The following is a 19527-nucleotide window of genomic DNA, read 5'->3' as shown; positions in this document are numbered from 1 at the left end:
TTTAGCACTGAATTTTGTCTTTTTTACACACGTTACATGATAAGTCGATTTTTTATGAAACGACTTTGTGAGCATGTAGCACGTGAAGATGTACGTACGAACTTTTAATTTTATTTTTTTAAAATTTTAAAATATATATAAGATGTATTTTGAAATATAGGGAACATATCCACACATGTTCCAAAACACCACTCCCTTGTCGAAAAGTCCGGCTGGTGAGCACCGCCCCAGGTTAAAATGAATAGTAAAAAACCGGTCCGGTCCACCGGGGTCCGGGGTGCACTGGCCTGCATCTCAGTGAGTCAGTGTTGGGGAAGGAAAACAGAATCCCCCCAGGACCCAGGTCATGTCCCTTCGCCGCTTGCATCTCCGGAATTTCAATCTTCCTCCATCTGCTGTCCACTGCGAAACTACCTCTAGGATTCGAGCTTCCTTGCCGGAACCCTAGGTTCTTCTTGGCGACCGACGGCGGCGCTCCGGCTGAGCGCAGGGAGGAAACATTTGCGACGGCGGAAACCGTTGCTCCGTTGTTCGACCGTTTTTTCGTGTTCCTTGGTCCCGTGCGCCGCTGGATAGTAGGCTACTGCTAGAACAGTAGCGGGAGATAGGCGGAGGATATGCCACCTTATCACCAAGGGTTCGCCGCACACTCGCCATAATCAGAGATCCAGGGGCGCAAGATAGGAGTTCGGAGTACAAGAAACGCCATCGTAGGCGTGGCCGTAGCAAGAGGTAACTCCATCACGTTGATTAGAACTGTTGTAGAGTACTTCTATGATGCCTGGCCTCTAGGATTCGATGAAAATCAGAAGTAGCAATTATGCCTAGAAAAAAATTTACATGGAAAATGCATGTGCTCCTGTCTTGTGTTAATAACATTGTAGCATAGCAATGCAGTTAATTTGTTTGGAGTCGGCCGGTGTAGCTCCCGGATGTGGTGGGTGGGTCAGCCGGTCCTGTCAGCTGGCATCGTTGCCGCTTGGAGTCACTGCTAGATTCTAGGTGCTGAATCCAGCAATTGGTTTTTATTCTGCGCTTTGGTGTTTGTGCTCTTCTTCTGCTCACCGCTGCTGATTCACCGTCGCGCCGGATGTGGCGCCCACATGGAGCCATGGAGCCCCACACCCCTTTCTTGCGCGACAACCTGGGGGCATTCAGCCAGTCAAGCGCCACACCCATTCTGACTCATGTATTTGTTTTGATTTGTAATGCGCTGATGTAGCAATTCACTGAATGTGCTGCAATAAAGTGCCGCTCCGCATGATCTACTTTGGTATACTAAAACTTTGCAATATGAACCTGAAGGCTACAACGCGTTGGTATAGTTTAATCGTATGTTTGTACGAGACTATAGGAGACATGACATTGTAGTACTGTCTTTCAGTTACATGATTCTGTATAGCTAAAAGAATTTGCATGATTCTGTAATTGCTGTTAAAGGATGTCGCTTCTAGTCATTTTCTGGAAACCTGCACTACAAATAAGAGTTGTGCAATCTTTATTCCGTTGCAACAAGAACTAGGACCATACACCCAGTCAAACATTGGTATAGAGAAAACATAAAAATTAGATTCAGTCGGATTTTATTTTGTTTCATGTCCATGTGAATCTATGATATCTCTTCGCTTCGTGTACATTTTCTTTTTGAACGAACTTGGTGTGCAATTTATCTTCCGGCTTTACATAGCTAAGAATCTGCTCATTTTGAGAGCACATCAAGATTCATTTTATGGTAGTGGCGGTCATTTTCAGTGGAAATCTGCTTTTCTTCCCAAACAAAGCAATTTTCTGATTTATTTCTTATTTTATATTTGCTATATCTCCAACAAATTATTTGCTAAAGTTGTAGGTAGGCTTGGTTTAGATCAACATATTGTCGCGAAAACATGCCAATCAGTAAACAGTAAGCCAAGTTCTTCTGAATGTAATTGCATATGTAGCTATTTATTCCACAATAATTAGTCTTAAGGTATGTGTATTTTGAAGAAATCTATTTTATTTCAGTTGCTAAAAAGGCTAATGTATTCCTTCAGTTTTGTTAGTGCAACAGATTTCAGATTCAGTTGAAGAGAATGATTCATTCAGTTGTTTAACCTATAGTTTTACTACTCCTGTACATTCTTATGGAAACTGACTAGAGTTCACATCCTTCATTCTCTTTCTAGCTTAAATGTAATAAGATCAGTGAGGTTCTTTTCTAAAAAATATGGGTATTTGAGTTAGGAAAATCCTCTTAATACTATTATATTGTTTTACGCTGCCGCTTTGTAATTCGAAACTAGCAAATTCTTTTCAGCTACTGTTTGAAGAGCTCACACTGAATTACAGCACTGTAGTTTTAATATAGTAGTAGCTTCCTGTTTTGGTGTTAATGTTTCACAAATCCATCCCCCTATCGACAAATCAAACTTTTCATCATTACCTCTAGGCTGTAATTCGGATTGGTTACCCGCCTCCAGAGGCTATTTCCAACGATGAGTGTTTAGAGCCATTTGATCCGAGATAGGAGCCATCGTCTGATGAAAGGGAAGTTTCCTTACGGCGAGCGGCACCTCCCTGTAACAAGAATAGGCCCCACGCCCGGTTCTGGCCCACCATGCAGCGACCGAGTGATCTCTGGAAGTCTGGATACCCCCAAAAAATAACAGAGACCCGACCTCACTCTCGCCCCTAACTGGCTTGGTTTGGTTTGACACCATGGGTTCAGACTGGAAACATGGAATGGATTGGATGGGTTTGAATAGAAAATACGAACAGTTTGGTTTGGTTTCTAGCAATTAATTTTTGGATTGGTCTGGTTTTGTTAGTAGACATATACATGTACGGTCTGGGTTGGATATAATCTACATAACTATTCTCAGGCTTACCTAAAGGACACCATGTGCAATATTTTTGTTTAGCCTAACCTCTTCAGCTTATAAGTAATATTTTCTTTTTCTGGAATAATTTTATATCTAAACTGAGATGTTGGAGTAATTACTTATAACATTGCATGCAGCTAACCTTTTCATGTTAGAAGCCTGTTAGAAGCCTATATATCCTCTATGGCTCTACCCTGTTCTTGCAGAGGAAGGATAAGGTGTAAGATTTTTTATGAATGCATAATTTAAGTTTGCTTCCATGGTTGCAAGAAAAGTCTTTTATCCAATAGTATGCATTATTAGACCAATCTGCTCTAGAAATCGCAACCTTTTTTGTTTCTTCAACCTTTAGTTCTAATAATGACTTTTCCAAAGGTAAATAGGGATTGAGAACCGTACAAGTGTTGAAGGTTCGCTGGGTATTTGAATTTCAGTTCAGATGAAGGTTAGACTGGCTCGCAATGTTGTGAAGCTATTCTGGTTCACTCCCCCCAAAAAATGAAAAACAATAGATGACCTTAGCTCTCATGGTATCTGGGCAGGACTTTTGAATTGGAGCAGGGGACGTTCAACCTTGCTACCGTGATTCATGTTCAGTAGTGCATCATATTTTTTTCACTTGCTTGGATTGTTAGGCTCTTGAGTCTCATGAATTTTGTTGCAGAGTTTCACTACGGAAAGATTGAGTGGGAAAGTGAAAGGAGCTTTTGCACGTTCTTAAGCCAGGAGAGCATTTTATGATTATTTCCCTTTGAAATCTGCTACTATAATGCTGAGTCTGTACTGCCTTCAGTAATAAGGAAAAAGATGCAGGCAGTTAAGCGACAATCTCAAGTAGTACAATATTTGTCACCCCTAGGCCATCTCCGATGCAAATTTGTACACCACTGATATCCTTCACTACAATCCTCTTTCATATGTATGACCTGCCTTATTCGTTTACTATTTGAATCAATAATACCTGAATTTAAGTTGGATTCTGAACATTTAAAGTATCTGAAACCACTAACATGATTTTTTTTTGAGATGATACATAGTTCATTTGCCCCATGCCATGTAATATTGTTCACTTTTTTTTAGCATAGTATTATTTCCTCATTTTTTGGATTGCATTATAGTAACGTTGTGGATGATGGAACTTGCCACCAACCAATCAATGCCATTTTTAGGAGACATTAAGCGCCAATCTCAATGGTGCAGTGCGTCATCACCCAGCACCCACCGTTCCAGAGACCCCTTCTCTCCATATATTACAACAGATAGCACTTTTAGTCTATGAGCATCACTGGAAAACTAAAGCAAACCAAAATGGTATGTAGGCGCGCATGTTTGTCTAGTATAGATTGAAAGTTAGCTGACGAGCTGGTCTGTGCCACTGTGTAGAATTGTCTCTAAAATGTTTGGCCTCCCTCGCTTGAATTCAGCTCATGCGTTCCTTGCCCAGCTCATGCGTTACTTGCCCAGCTCATGTGATATTGTACGCCACCCCTATTGGTCCAACCCTTCATAAGCAAGATAAAGTACATTAAGGAAAATGAAATCGGTTTCCTCTCCTCCTTTAGTGCTAGTACTTTTGTCTTGCGGGAACCTATAATACTAGTACTAGGCTCACTACTAGTACACCACTTCAGCAGCTCGCTCCACTGCCCACCTCAGCTCCTACAGAAGTGTATATTTTTCAAGGAGCAGATTCGAAGCGCCGCAAAACTCCAAACTAAGCGCTGAAAGGGGTGGCGGTGGACTGATAAATGATCATGTATCTAATGGCATCCCTGCCTTCCTGCGGTGCCTTCCGTGCACCTCTATTGTCTTCTTTCCCGAGGAGAAAAACCACGGTAGTGGCCGTGGCTTCCAAGGCCAAGTGAGTTCTGTTCTTCCTCTTTATCATACCAAGAACCTTTCCTATTGATTTTTTTCCTGTTCTTGAATCAATCTCGGAGTGCTTGCTTCGGCTCTGTGATCTCGGTTGGGTAGATACTTCGTGTCTGGACACGGGAGATGGCGAGTGGTTCTTTTGTCTTGGGGATGTGTGAATCTTTAATTTTTTAAACTGTTGTCCTGTAGGCTGTAGGTCCCCTAGATTGAACTGAATATTGTCATAAAATAAATTGCTCATTTATGCTATGTCATTTATTTGTTTGTTCATGCTTTGTCATCATAATCTTGCTGTACTGCTGAGGTTAAAAGTCAAGTTCTTGCAAATTTTTATTCTGCGTCTTATTACAAACTGATTTGGTTATTGACCAAAAATCTATTCTCTTTCATTTTTTTATTTATACAGCGAGCTACTATTTCTTGTATGGATAGTTTTTTCACCTTCTTGTCTTTGAGCATATTCATGTGTTAAACCTACAGTTCAGTTGCATACCATGCCGTTTTTGTGTATTCCCTTTTCGATGCTGTCAGTTCAGCGAGCTACTACTCTTCCTATCTTTATGGTACTTTATCTTGCTTACGAAGGGTTGGAATTCCCGAAAAGACTGCCTTCACTCCTCGCGAGGCGCCTTTCCGAGTCCGAGTCACCCACTCATTGCCACCTCAAAAGAAGGAAATTTTCGATTCGTTGGACCACTGGGCAAAAGACAACATCCTGGTCCTCCTGAAGCCGGTTGAGAAATCCTGGCAGCCGCAGGACTACCTGCCAGATCCTTCCTCAGATGGATTCTATGATGAAATCAAGGAGTTGAAGGAGCGAGCCGAGGAGATCCCGGACGACTACTTAGTCTGTCTGGTTGGAGACATGGTCACCGAGGAAGCACTCCCTACTTACCAAACAATGCTCAATAGCCTCGATGGCGGTGTTCGTGACGAGACCGGCACCAGCCCAACCAGCTGGGCTGTCTGGTCGAGAGCATGGACAGCCGAGGAGAACAGGCATGGTGATCTCATGAACAAGTATATGTACCTCACTGGGAGGGTTGATATGAGGCAGATTGAGAAGACCATACAGTATCTGATTGGTGCTGGAATGGTAAGCACTTTAGTGTCTTATTTCTTCATGGAGGATGCCATCCTTTTTATTCGAATTTCCATTTTTCTTGCTGCTTTGTTGTATTTGCTGACAAAGCAGGCAGGGAGCAGAAACTTATTAGAGTCAAATGATAGTTTGTTCACCCATTCTTCCCAGTTTTATTTGATATTTACTCTGACAAATATTTACAAGTCTCGAACAAGGGTAAAGGCCTAGTTATCCCAGTTTGCAACCTTCTGCAACATAAACATTTGCTCGCTAGTTGAAGATATAAATTCTGTTCCCGCAAAAAGATACAATTTTGTGGTAAGCCTACCTTTGTGTTGTTCTTACTTTGTGTAGGATCCAAAAACCGAGGGCAACCCCTATCAGGGTTTCATTTACACATCTTTCCAAGAGCGGGCGACCTTCATATCTCACGGCAACACCGCGAGACACGCCAAAAAGTACGGGGATGTGAAGCTGGCCCAGATATGTGGTACCATTGCAGCTGACGAGAAGCGCCATGAGACGGCGTACACCAAGATTGTGGAGAAGCTCTTCGAGGTCGACCCAGACTACACGGTGCTGGCCTTCGCCACCATGATGAGGAAGAAGGTCACAATGCCTGCCCACCTTATGTACGACGGGCAGGAGGACAACCTGTTTGCGCACTTCAGCGCGGTGGCGCAGCGGCTGGGCGTCTACACCGCCATGGACTACGCCGACATCCTTGAGTTCTTGGTCGAGAGGTGGAACGTCGCCGATCTTACCGGCCTGTCCGGGGAAGGGAGGCGCGCTCAGGATTTTCTCTGCTCACTGGGACCAAGGTTCAGGAAGCTAGAGGAGCGAACACAGGGGAGGGCAAAGCAGTTACCGATTGTTCCATTCAGCTGGATCTATGGCCGACAAGTGCAGCTTTGATTAAGATGTTACAGAATAAGAATACGACGATCCTTTCTTATTTTCCTTTTTCTAAGCTCTAGTATCTTTTTTCTTTTGTTACATGAACACGTCTACATTGCATATGCCAACGAAGCTTACAGTAACACACTTCTATGAACACAGCCTGACAGCCGGGCATGTATTGTGTTGTTTCAGTTGTTAGTCATTTTGAATACTGAAAATTGAAATCTGTAGGCTCTCGCCAGTAACAGGCACCGGTAGCCAGACCGGAAGCAGGAAACTGAGGGTACGTTTGGTTCTCAACCGTTGATTGCCTTACCGAATATCTGGTTGCTGTTTGGTTACATCCCAAATAATTGGCTAGCCCCGGCCTAGCTCATGCGCTATATAGTTCAACTTTATTTTGCCAACCGTGAGCAAAACGTGGGCGGAGTGATGGGCCTTCTGGCGTGTGTGTTGCTAGCGGGGGCTGGAGCACCAAGTTTCTCGAGGTGAGAGACTTGCAGCAGTGGGTGGAGCTTCGTCTTCCCTACGTCCTCATGGTGGCGTCTTGTGTTCTGGTTTATCGGGTCTTCGGTGAAAACTCTGTGTGGCTGTAGCCATTGCCGATGACGAGATGACACCTGCGGGTGCAATCTAACTTGTTTGCGGGATTCCACCACTCCGCCCCAACCTGCCTCTTCGTGGTTCTGACATAGGATGTGTCTCTTGAATCCCCGAGAGCTCTCTGCCGTCATGATCCTCTAGCAATGTCAACGTGGTTGCTTACGCACGGTGTTTTGTCTGGTTCTGGCGTGCATCCCGTAGCCTTGGGGGGATTTTTACAGGTGACGTTAGGTCTTGGGAGACTCCGGTGATTTCTTCCTATTGCTGTTAGTTGGCATGGGTTGTTTGGCCGATAACTAGGTCGAGTTCTTTGGTTGGAGGTTGGGAGTGGCGAAATCTTTGTAGGTCTTTGGACTCTACCGGCGAGGGTACCGTTTTCCTTCTTGGAGGCGTAGTTGGAATCTCCTTCCTTTGGTTTCTCGAGTCCTGCTAGGTTGCATCCCTGATATTGTCCCCTCGTGGGTGGTGGTGTGGGCGTGGTGAAAGTTTGTTGGTGAGGACAGTTGCGACGATGCTTCCGTGCAAAAAAGATAACATTCCTTCGGCTCAATCAAGCATTCTCCGTCTGTGTAGTGTGTCATTTAGTTTTTGCTTGTTTTCCTTACCCTTTGTAGTTTCATGTTGTTCTGCTCTTGCTATGTAAAGCCTGTATTGTGTTTCAAGTGTGTGTAAGTTGTAACTTCTGGCGGGTTGATGGCTTCGTTAATAAAATCAGGCTTATTTCGAATCTTCTGTCTAGAAAAGAAATATGGGTGGAGAGGAATCCTTCACCAAAATTTAGTCGTGACAGGGCGTGAACTAGACGTACGCACCTTGGTGCCATCGTATGATGAATTATTTAGTACTACTACATAGTGCCATCAGCTGGAGTAGTATAGATTGAAAGTTTGCTGGTGAGCTGGCCTAGCTCATGTGATACTGCACGCCATCCCCATTGGTCATACTTGTCGTGTGACTGCAACTGAACCAGTGTGCAGGTTTACACCGGCTCAACAGACAGCCCTTGCTAAATTGAGTATGTAAATTAAGTTTTTATCAATGAAATTTACGGAAAAAAGGGATTTGCGTCGGGCAGCTGGGCCGACCCAAGCGAATAAGAGAGACAACCGGTTTTATGTCCGCGGCTCGACCCGTACGGACGAAAACCGACACATTTCCACGGTGGTAGGTATCCTCGAGGTCAAGTAGATCTAGGAGAACACTGGTGTCATGTCGTAAGGATTCGGTCCATCGTCTACATGGTCTAGTCACATGGGACACAACTCTGAGGGAGAGGCCTGGGTGGATGTTGAAATCCTCATCGCGCTATAGTCTATCCGATGTGCATGGGAGGGTGGCCATGGGGACAAGGCTATGAGCTTCTGAGGGGCCAACATCAGTACATCACCGACCCAGGGATCATGGCTTTATAGCAGGATGCAGACAAGTAGATGTCGTTCACCATGCACCGCCAAGCATCAAGTCTGAAGCAGTACAGATATTGACTACACGGACAACCCTGGAGACTTGGATGTACTGGCATAATGCAAATGTTGCTAAGAACCCCACGGATGTAGGAGATCCAGTGCATGTCGGTGCAAGCTTCATGTACGATCCCACCGCTTTTGAGTGCGCCTCGAGACCAACTTAGAGAACTCACCCAAAGCGTGCCTCAACAACGCCTCGAGACCAACTTAGAGAACTCACCCACAGTCTCAGAAATGGACTTCCCATCATCCATTATATCCTCCCAAAACTGCAGAGATTTGACTTCCCATCAATCCACCCAAAATAGCATGGAGATTCCACAGGTACCATCTTGGTAAATGCTCCTTTAGTCACGAGAGTACGGTCGGAGGGGCCAGTGAATTGCATGTTCAGAAGATAGTTTGACCATCTGATTGGAAAAACAATCCTGATCAAAGTAACCCAATACTGTTTCCCAGGAAGATCATGCATCTTGTGCTCACCGTGCAATGCAAGTAATGCAATCCAACAATGTGTGATCTAATGATGACTAGCAAATATGCGTACCCAACCATAGTCTCTAGCAAAATGGACCAGCGCAAAATGACCAGGATCTTGCAACGTTGTGGTAAATTAAATTGGACCAGCGCAAAATGACCAGGATCTTGCAACGTTGTGGTAAATTAAATTGGCACATCAACAGAACTAGTATACGAGTCATACTTACAAACAGACGTACACCCATTAAACACCTACAGTCAGCCAGCTAATTGTAAGTAGCGCACCCTGCCAGGATGTAACGTCATACTTCTGGCCTGAACACGGTGTTTATGAACTCCTTCAGGTTTCTGCAGGGCAAGATCTCGATGCCGAGCTCAAGCGGTTTGAGCAGCTTCTCTGAAGACTTAGGAACGACACATTTCCTGTATCCCAACTTCGCGATAGCCATTACCCGCTTGTCCATTCTTGGCACCTTAAGAGCAGAATAAAAGAAACATTAGTGCAACACATTGAAGTTTTTCTTTTTTTAGATTAACACATTGAAGTTAGAATAGGTTAAAAAGCCCTTACCTTCAAAACATCAGACAAAAAATAATCAAGAAATCCTGACAAAATAAATTGGATAGAAGAGAAATGTGTATTTCTCTTTAAAAACTGGACCATGTTGTGTATAGTCCGAGGAAAGAGGAAAAAACTGATTTGTGCATGACCACTGGTACTTCCAATAGTAATGCATGCCAACTACAGTTCCACACACATTGCACATTATTCTTTTGAAAGTCCGAGTTTCCTCATTTGTGCATGACCACTGGACAATCCTAGTGACACTAGTATAAGCTGGGTGGTCAGAAGTCGATTAGCATTTACTCCCTCCGTCCGTGTTTAATCGACGCGGGAATGCATGCATGCTCTACTAAGCCAGCCTCAATTTTGCGTCAATTAAATAAGGACAGAGGTAGTACTTAACAAATGATATTTGAAAGTATATACTCCTTCTGGTTCAAAATAATTGCCCAAGAATGGATGTACCTACACACTAAAACATGTCTAGATACATCCACTTTTGGGCAATTATTTTGAACCGGAGTAAGTACCAAAATTCTAAAATGATGACAGGCATACTGTTTTATTGTGCATTTACATTTTGCAAACCAACATTCATTTTAATGAACTCATGGTATAAATTGTCGCCCTCAGAGATTTATTGATTTATATGGACGTGAGCTGCACTTATGCCATGTATGAAACCCATATGTTAAAAGTACAAATCATGGATGGCAAAAGGTTAGCAATCTAACACGCCTTTACATAATCAGGAAAAGCCTATATGGCAATAAATGGCTACCCAGCAGCTTCGTGTTTCATAATCTAACACGCCTTTACATAATTAGAAAAAACTATCAACGTCTACCATGTCAAATAAATGTCATTAGATACATCATGACATGCGTTTTCATATCGTATCTAGGAGTGTATGATATCATAGTTCTCAATAGGTTTTGGGCAGTCTCGATTCACAACTTTCTTTTCTTCTGAATGCACAGGCCCTTTCCTTTAAGCCACAGCCCACAAGTACTAATAAAGAATATTGAGAGCCAAAAGTGGTAGCACAAAGCAAGAAAAACACAAACTTACAGTTCTAAGTTCACCACCGAGGCCGATCTCTCCAATAAATGCAATATCATTTGGGATAGCAAATTCTAAGAAACTGAAAACAAGGAGAAAAAGGTTAATTTAACAAACAGATAGGGGAATGAAGAAAAAACCTCCCCAGCTTTGTTCAATTTGTTATACTTATCCAAAGTTCGTTCAGGAAATCTTAATTAGCCTATGTATATAAGGAAGGAGGTCTAGTACTTGTGCTTACTGAAGGAGGGAGGTGTAGTACTCATACTTACTGAAATTGTATCAAGTAGTTATTCTTGTTCCAAAAAAAAAAAATCAAGTACAGAGTAGTTATGACCTTCCAAACATAAACTGCAAAAGGAATTACCTGCTGCAAATTGAAGCTGCTATGGCCAGATCTCCTGCGGTCTCTGTCAACTCGAAGCCACTAACGACATTCAGAAAAATAACCTGCAATGCAAGCAGACAATAGTACCAGAAACAGAATGTGGGGGCGAAGATAACAAAATATCTAAATGATTGATCTATAGTCAAATTGACCAAAACCATGGCACACAGTAAAAGTTGACATGGTTAGGCCACTGTCATAAATGTTAAAATAGTCCCCTATAGTTAGAGCATGTCAGCTTTTGTGTCCATGCCCCTACATACCAGGACACATCCGTGACTTGGTGGATTGTTGGTGCAAATTAATTAATCGGGTCTCTTGAAAGGCAATCCGAGAAAATAGCCATATTTAATTTGTACTAGGTTTTGGAGAGACTCTCGCCCATGGGGCCAAGATAGAAGAAGTGTTCTTCTAATTCTTGCTTCCTTTATTCCTAATAAGGGGTCCTCTTTATATAGAGAACTAACAATCCAATCAAAGTAACAAATGGTAGATCTTATCTCTTAATTAACTCCCAAGCTAACAGTTATCTTCCCAATTTAAGGGGATAGACTACCTAAAGAAAAGGTTGGAGATATTATCCCATAACTAGAAGATGACATGGCAGGGCCATGTTTTCCGTGCATAGCACACCAGCTTACTAGAAAGACTGTCTGTGAATTAACACTAAAACCTTTGCATGTATGTAATTATAAAGATATAGGCTAATCGAAGCTTCTGGAGCTAGCTTACAAGAAAGACTATCTGTGAATTAACACTAAAACCGCATGTATGTAATTACAAAAATATAGGCTAATCGAAGCTTCTGGAGCTTACGCTATCCTGAAGTTTTAGACCTGCTTGCTTCATAAGAACCTGTAGGGTTAAGAAAATATATTAATTGGCAATACATGCATTTTTGTGCAGCGTTAACACCAAAAATAACGGGGTAGAGTGCTAGAATAAACTTGCAGCGCTCTGCATGCTACCTTATCTAGTCTGGAGTGGCAATACTGCCATCGGACTGGATCTTATACCCACAGATTTACTTAAGATATATACACCATATGCAATGCTTATGTGGGGCATAATGCTTTATTTTTTTAGGTGTCATGGAAACGATGCAATACTTACCGATGTTATCACATCAGCCCTGCTTATCGGTATGCCAACAACTTGTCCTCGAGTACGACAGCCAGGAACACACAGTGCCTGAAATCGACATAAATTGCATCTCACAGACAAAACTCATAATTGTTCAACAGTGGTCTAACATGTTCAAAAAAAGTGAAAGTATATTCAGAACAGTGTCAAGAAAGCTCCACGAGGAAAATATTTTTACATTCCATGGTTGCAACTCGGATGCAATATCCAGAGTGCTGAAGAAGAAGAGTGGTCGTCCATCCAAACATAAAGTGAAGTTTGTTTTGACCGAAAATACAGTGAAGTGACAAAAAGGGTTATGAACAAAGGGCAGTACCATGTGCCCTGTTTACCAGATTGATACAAGCTTTATCAAAACAGTGAGAGAGTAGTTTGATAACACAGTAATTTGTCAAGCTTTTTACCGGAATTACATTCTATACCAAAAACCTTCACTGCAATGAAAGATGAATTTTATTGGTAAATGATAAGTTTCGTTTTGAAAAAAGTAAGCTCACCATAATACTACACTAAAAGAACAAAAGAAAGAATGCAAAGTGTTGAAAGGCAAATAAATCACAGGCTCAAGAACAATGGCGATATGTAGTACCTGAACTTCAACAGCAAAGGTCCTGGATCCATCCAAAACAACAGCTACAGCAAGCCCAGCCAGTATTTCAGAATCAGAGGCATGCTCAGTCAAGAACATCTCACTAGGATTCAGAACAGCTTGCAGACCAGACTCTGACATTTCAAATACACCAAGCTGACAAAAAACATAAGTGGCATACATTTGCTTTAGGGACTGTTTGCGGCTGATGTGCTATGATTGGAATCTAGTTAGTTGCATAAAACTTTACTAATTCCAGTAAGATGCTGCTATGACTCGAACGCTGCCTTTAACTAAGTGTACATCCAAAAGTAAAAAATATAAGTGCACTCCAAAGCCACAACAATTTCCTGAAGAGCCTTAATTGCTTTAAAGCAACATTTAAATATCTTATGGACAAAACTGAACATAACATGTAGAGGAAAACGTGTAGGCAACTTCTTTTAGACAAACAAGTTCGGTATTTCGAATGAAATATTTTATAGCACAGGTGGTTTCCATAAAGAAAATAAGTATAGCAAATCACCGTAGGATCCTTGCCGGTTCAGCAACTAATCTCATGCATTGGGATTACAATCGGATAATTCAAATAGCTGGAAAGCCACAACACTCTACTCTGGAACAGCACACAATACGAGCAGAGAAGTAGAAGGGAGATAGAGACCAACGCCACCTAGTGGAAAGGAGATAGAGGAGCAACGGCAACACAAGAAGAGAACTGAGGAGGCCGAGAAAGGACCATGACAAGATTTGAGGTGGGGTGGGGCCTAGCAACCTTCCATATTGTGTAAACTAATGGCAGTTAATTTCATTAAAAGGGTAACTAAACATGCAAATCGGACACTGAAGCTTTTTAAATAAAAAAATATGCATTACATTTGACAGGAACATAGGGGTATACTGTATATACCTCATCTGTTGAACCGAAACGATTCTTCACTGACCGTAACAGTCGATGAGATAAGCATCTCTCTCCCTGAAAGAAGAGCACGGAACTTTTAGCGTTACAACATTATCTTAGTGACAACAATAGTATTGCTTATTTGAAAAAGGCTATATGACCTGGAACATTCTATGAAGGCAATGTCAAAAGATGAAGAATTTTGATGCTTTTTACTAGTGAACCACGTAGTAAACAAAAGAGGGTCTTAAGAATAGGATACACTGTTTTGATGTGGAAAACCCTTTGCAGTTACAGGGACAAAAATGAACGCGCGAAGGGGAAAAACAGTACATGAGGAGATTAAAAGTACTAGTAGGGATGTTCCTATAAGGACCCTCCATCTTGTCTACTTGTTCATATCCCATGGTTTAGAGTGGGCAAATGTATATGGGACAAAAAAGAAACTTCATGTAGCAGCATAACGCGTATGCATAACTAGTGCAAACTTCATGTATATGGGACAAAAAAGTTGGATTCCGTGATTTGTCATCATACATAAACTCAAAAAAAAAAGTGAGGAAAATACTTGTTGCTGCAGGGTTAATTTCTTTCACTCAATTCATGATTGTTTGACTTCTTTCCAAGAAGTATTCAATTCTTACTCGTGTGTTAGTATTGTGGACAAAGACAGTTTCTGGTAAACTGTTACAGACCTTATACCATGTTTCGTAACTTCATAACAGGAATTGCTAACTTGAAGATCCTTTACAAAAAAAATTATAATTAAGACATTCCTAGGCATACATCGCAAGAAAAGGAGGCAGCACACATATATATATAATCTATAAGTTCTGCTAAAATCTTAATATTGTAGTACAATATTACCACACTTTATAAGCAAAACATGTGTTACAAAGCAGTATTTACCAACCTCCATATATAAAACAACATCCACTATGTGCTCTAGAATACGAGGGCCAGCAATATCGCCAGCTTTTGTGACGTGTCCAATCTAGAGAAATAGAGAGTAAATAATCAGGGAAACATAATCACCCATTTATGCATGACATAGGATAAACTTCTCGCAGTGTGTAACTTACCAAGAAAACAGGGATATTTGTCAATTTTGCGAAACTTAACAGGGCAGATGTGCATTCCTTGACCTATGCTTCACAAATAAATAGGACATATCTTTTAAGCAAGCGAAAATACGAAGATGAGTATTATGTTCATTATCAGAACTTATGCTAAAAAGGTATTTGGCATGCAGTCATAATATTAAATTGTTACCAGATCCAATACTAAAATTAAGAGAAGTAGTCAAGTTCTCCTCCAGGATCAACTATCATATTATGTATTCATGAAGCTAATTTAGTTCAGTTGGGCATTTGTAGAGTCAACATAATAGGAACACCAAGCATGAACCCATTCTTTATATGATTTAATACCATGCAAAGCATGCCTCGACATAAACTGGAAAGTATTTTCTGAAATACCTGTACTTGATTCCCAGCACTTCCAGCAAACGCTTTTAGATAAACTGTCTGGATTGAATCAACAATAAGAGCCCTTGGAGATAATGGCTGGATTTTGTCCAAGATATCCTGTGGAACAAATGAGAGAAATATCAATAGTTTATCAGTTATGATCTATCTGCTAGATTCTCTCAAGAGGCCCAGATAAAAATTCTTTGGTTTGGTTAACTGGTAAAAATCTCAAAACACAAATATGAAATATTTCATGTCCAACTAGTCATGTTGCTTCTATTGTGCTTTTAGGTAATTAGTGATCCAAGAAAGCATAGTTTGAGATTACCGGCACAGCTTTACAAGAAAGTAGACATTGGCAGACTCTATTTAAGTATATCGTTCTTAAGTTTATTTTGGTTCCCTAGTGAAAATTTGTACAGCGCAGCGCGCGTACCATTTGGTCATAGAACCGTATAATGAAAAGTTTCAGATCTATGAATAACTTTGTATGGCGTAAACCTACACTATCAGTACTTGGTAGCCTTATTAGATGGTATGAAACAAGCTCTCATATACGTGACAATAACAGGAAGGGTCCACCACTCTTTAGCACTCAAGAATATACTCAGTTAGTCATACTTAGCTTAGTTAAGAAAACTACAGATTATCAGTTCCCCGAACTCCAACAGTAAAGCTGATGTAGTATAAGCACATTTTTGTAATCTCAAAACAAAGGTCGGTGAACCTAAGAAAATGGATATATAAATGATACCAGCCAAATGATGTTACCTCAATATCTGTACTAGAGTATAGGTACAAATCTCTAGACCTGATACCCATCCGGTCAGCCCTATTTGCAATTTGCTCAATGCTCTGCACACAAAGTTAACATTTTTTTATTAAACAGTGCTCAGAAAAATAATAATAAATTTAAAATATCAAACATAAAAGTCTCCTAAGAGTGTCATATGGATATATCAGTCCGTGGAGATTTTGTCAACAAGAACATAGACCAGTTAAGAAATTGCAATGATAAAGATTGGACATGGTTACAACCAACCTCCTCACCAGACACATATACAACAGGAGATGACTCATGGTCCTCGGAACCGTCGGATACAATAGAAGCAAGCTACATAGAAGAATGCTTTCAGATTCCAAAGTTAAGAAAATATGTGCAGAAATTTCGAAACTCCAATACACAAAATGCAAGTAACTAAGTAGGTAAATTTTAACATTCCAAAAGTATAAGTAGAAAACTGAATGCAGTGATACTAATGGGTTGAAAATGCAAGAAAAGGCATACAAAATTGACAACGGACAGCCAGATTGCACATTTACCTGTAACATCAATGAACTTTTCCCAACACCTGGATCCCCACCAACTAAAACCAAGGAGCCTGTAAAATACATGTGTGATGGCAATCAATGAAAAACAGTAGGTAATACATTGATGCTGCGAAGTATAAAAAAGCTTCACGCAACACATCAGATGCAATTTTTCTCAAACATGCTTCAACAACCCAATGTAACACATAAATGGAATGGCACGAGATGAGATCATGAGGAAAGAACTTGGCATACCCAGGGTTGCACAGACATGGTATGGGAGTTTTAATTTGTTCAGGTTTCACAATAATCATTCTTTAGTTGCAATCTGGCAATCTGCAATCAGATGTACCTGTTGTAAGGTAGTTAAGAGGAGAAGGTACAACACCCTTCCAGTAAATTGCCAACCCCTGGTGCTTATATTTAATTTGAACCATGGCAAAAACTGCAAGTTGAAACAACTAAATCCCGTATCTGATACATGGAAAAATATTAGATAGGCATTGGCTACAAACTGATTTGAAACCTAAATTTACATTATTATCCCCAAGATTTTCATATAATTGTAGTGGTGGACGTCATTCGCAAACACACAGGAACCATTAATTTGAACTCTCGTATGAGTACAAATACGCAGGAGTACAGGTACCTGATTCTGGGATCAAAAAGATGTGGAGGGGATTCAGTTGAGGTGCAGTGGCTGAATTGTACAGAGAGTGGTGGAGGAAGGGAAGGGGAGGCTGTGGCTGGCTTGGACCAAGGAGGGGGGGCAATAATTTAGGACTAATTATGCATCAATGGTTGATATGCTTTTGGGGAGAGATGCCTGGAGTATCTTAAGAACAAGAAACGGCCAAAATGGTACCTTAAAACTTATTTTGGCATACGAAGTTACGAACTGGTAAAGAAGAAAGGAACAACAAGGATTTAGAACGAGCGCAACATACAAGCAGAAGATGCTAGTTCTGCAAGGGGAAAAAACGTCTGGAAGTGGCAAAGAAACTAAACTAGAGAGCTTATGAGCACATGGTTGTGCTCTGTAGCTATGTCTAGTATGTGGAGCAGATGCCTCGCTCTGAGGCCAATTTCGAAAGGCAGAATAACACATAACTATATTTTAAAAAGTGTCATCTGACTGACATCATATTTGATGAGACAAGGTTGTCCTAAACAATTTAAAAGGTTTGGTGGAACTGCAAGATGGGTATCATGGCTCTGACATTATACATATGTGATCCCTGACTGATCCTACACCAAAATTCCTTTGAACTAGTGCTACCAAAGGAGTTGAGAGTGAAGTTTTACCAGGAACAACGCCACCTCCAAGCACCCGAGCAATCTCACTTCCGAAGGTGCCAGGCCTGCAAGTAAGAAAACCATACACATCATCAGCTAGTAGCGGGGAAAATATTCAGTGAGCTATCGTAAAGCCGATTTTGCCATATTTGTGCAGAACAACCAACAAACTGAACATCTCAACATCATTTATCAACACAGTAGTTCATATAGTAGAGAAATAAAAACCAATGGGGCCAGCATTTCTCCAGATTAGGGCCGAGAGTTGTTAGAAATGTTACAGCGGTATGCGCCATCCCGTCTGGTCGAAGCCCTTGGTGACCTCGGAGAGGCTCTTGGGCACCATCTCCTTGCTCTTCTGCTGGATCCAGGAGCGGGCGGCGTGGTGCGCCCCGTCGGCGTCGGCGGGGTCGGCCCCCGCGACGTACTTGGTGAGGGCCCCCACGGCCTGGCAGCTGCGGCAGGTGCCCCACCACTGCGAGAAGCCGTCCCCGCAGTTGCCGCAGACGTAGGTGGCCCTCGCCGCCGCCTTCCTGGCCTTGCCCCCGGCCCGCCGCGCGGTGGCCACGTCCGCCCACCGGCTCTCGCCCTTCCCGCCACTCGGTTTCCCCTCCGCCGCCGCCGCTTCGGGGGTGGGCGGGGGAGGGGGCGCCAGGGGTTGCGTGAGGATGCGGCCGGCGATGGGGTCGAATACGCCCCAGGAGGCCTCGGAATCGGTGGAGGTCTCGGAGTCGGAGGCGGCGGCGGCGGAGGCGGAAGAGACGGCGTCCGGTGGGAGCAGGGGGTTGTAGGTGGCCCGTCCATCGGCGGTGGGCTGGGGCGAGGAGGAGGAGAGGAGGCGGAGGTGGGGTAGGAGCGGGGGGGTAGGGAGTGGGCGGAGGTGGTGGAGAGGGATGCGGCGGGAGAGGCGGAGGAGGGAGGAGGCGGATGGGAGCATCGCGGCGGCGGTGTGGAGCATGGAAGGGGAGGGGAACGGCGACGGCGAGGTTATTTTCGAGGGTTTTGTGGGGTTTTGGGGGCGGAAATGCGGCGCGACGGCGCGGGAAAGGGCTCGGGTCGCCGCGCCGGACTGGAGTGGAGGCGTGTAGGTCCGAGACGGGCACGGGGTTTCTTGCGGTACAACACTTTTTTGAACCAATTTATCCTCCCACCAAATCGCAAAATACATCTGAATACCACCGTAATTGTTGGTCCGTCCACGTTAAACCTGATCACATCGTCTTGGTTGATTTTATTCGTCTCGATCGTACGTGGTAGTTTCCGTTTTGCAGTAAAACAGAGATTGACACATTAGCAGTTTTGCTGAGTTCCCTAGTCCCCGTCAAGGCTCAGGACAGAAGCCACCTCCGAACGAGCAAAATCGTCCTCGTTCCACGTCGTGAAGAGCCGAGAGCGTCTTAGAGTCAGTTTCAATGGTCTACAGATTTGTCTCATCTCCCAAGCCATTTCCACACCATCCCTAATCCCATTTGCCTCCATTGCAGTTGCAGGGCCATGACAGCAGCTGTTTGGTCAGGAGATAAACTTGTCACCA

The 19527-nt window shown here is 42.6% G+C and overlaps 2 protein-coding genes across 2 annotated transcripts; one reads left to right on the top strand and one right to left on the bottom strand.

The window, feature by feature from the left end:
* Window positions 1-743: 743 nt before the first annotated feature.
* Window positions 744-6868, top strand: LOC124683792 (stearoyl-[acyl-carrier-protein] 9-desaturase 5, chloroplastic-like). The gene is made up of 3 exons (XM_047218243.1): window positions 744-4722; window positions 5322-5832; window positions 6175-6868. Exons 1-3 carry the CDS (start codon window positions 4610-4612, stop codon window positions 6733-6735), a joined length of 1185 nt encoding a protein of 394 aa, XP_047074199.1. The 5' UTR covers window positions 744-4609; the 3' UTR covers window positions 6736-6868.
* A 2566-nt stretch (window positions 6869-9434) lies between these two features.
* Window positions 9435-18933, bottom strand: LOC124683780 (DNA repair protein RadA-like). Its single transcript, XM_047218234.1, has 15 exons — window positions 18275-18933; window positions 18003-18058; window positions 16710-16768; window positions 16429-16500; window positions 16158-16241; window positions 15396-15503; window positions 15000-15062; window positions 14831-14911; window positions 13927-13992; window positions 13017-13172; window positions 12398-12475; window positions 12101-12139; window positions 11264-11346; window positions 10906-10978; window positions 9435-9742 (listed from the first exon to the last, which is right to left on the bottom strand). The coding sequence occupies exons 1-15, from the start codon at window positions 18928-18930 to the stop codon at window positions 9572-9574; spliced, it is 1845 nt and encodes a 614-aa protein (XP_047074190.1). The 5' UTR covers window positions 18931-18933; the 3' UTR covers window positions 9435-9571.
* Window positions 18934-19527: the final 594 nt, after the last annotated feature.

The sequence above is a fragment of the Lolium rigidum genome, chromosome 1 (genome assembly GCF_022539505.1).
Source record: "Lolium rigidum isolate FL_2022 chromosome 1, APGP_CSIRO_Lrig_0.1, whole genome shotgun sequence".
NCBI classification, from domain to species: domain Eukaryota; kingdom Viridiplantae; phylum Streptophyta; class Magnoliopsida; order Poales; family Poaceae; genus Lolium; species Lolium rigidum.
Note: the sequence above shows the minus strand (reverse complement) of the source record. Positions and strands in the feature narration are given on the sequence as shown.

Bases quoted from the DNA above. Each gene is read 5' to 3' on its own strand.
- LOC124683792 (XM_047218243.1), top strand. From the start codon at position 4,610: ATGATCATGTATCTAATGGCATCCCTGCCTTCCTGCGGTGCCTTCCGT. The intron at 4,723-5,321 runs GTGAGTTCTGTT...TTGCTTACGAAG, and splicing joins GCCGTGGCTTCCAAGGCCAA to GGTTGGAATTCCCGAAAAGA. The intron at 5,833-6,174 runs GTAAGCACTTTA...TACTTTGTGTAG, and splicing joins ATCTGATTGGTGCTGGAATG to GATCCAAAAACCGAGGGCAA.
- LOC124683780 (XM_047218234.1), bottom strand. From the start codon at position 18,930: ATGCTCCCATCCGCCTCCTCCCTCCTCCGCCTCTCCCGCCGCATCCCT. The intron at 16,501-16,709 runs GTAAATGTGCAA...TCTTCTATGTAG, and splicing joins AAAGTTCATTGATGTTACAG to CTTGCTTCTATTGTATCCGA. The intron at 14,912-14,999 runs GTAAGTTACACA...CTATTTCTCTAG, and splicing joins CAAATATCCCTGTTTTCTTG to ATTGGACACGTCACAAAAGC.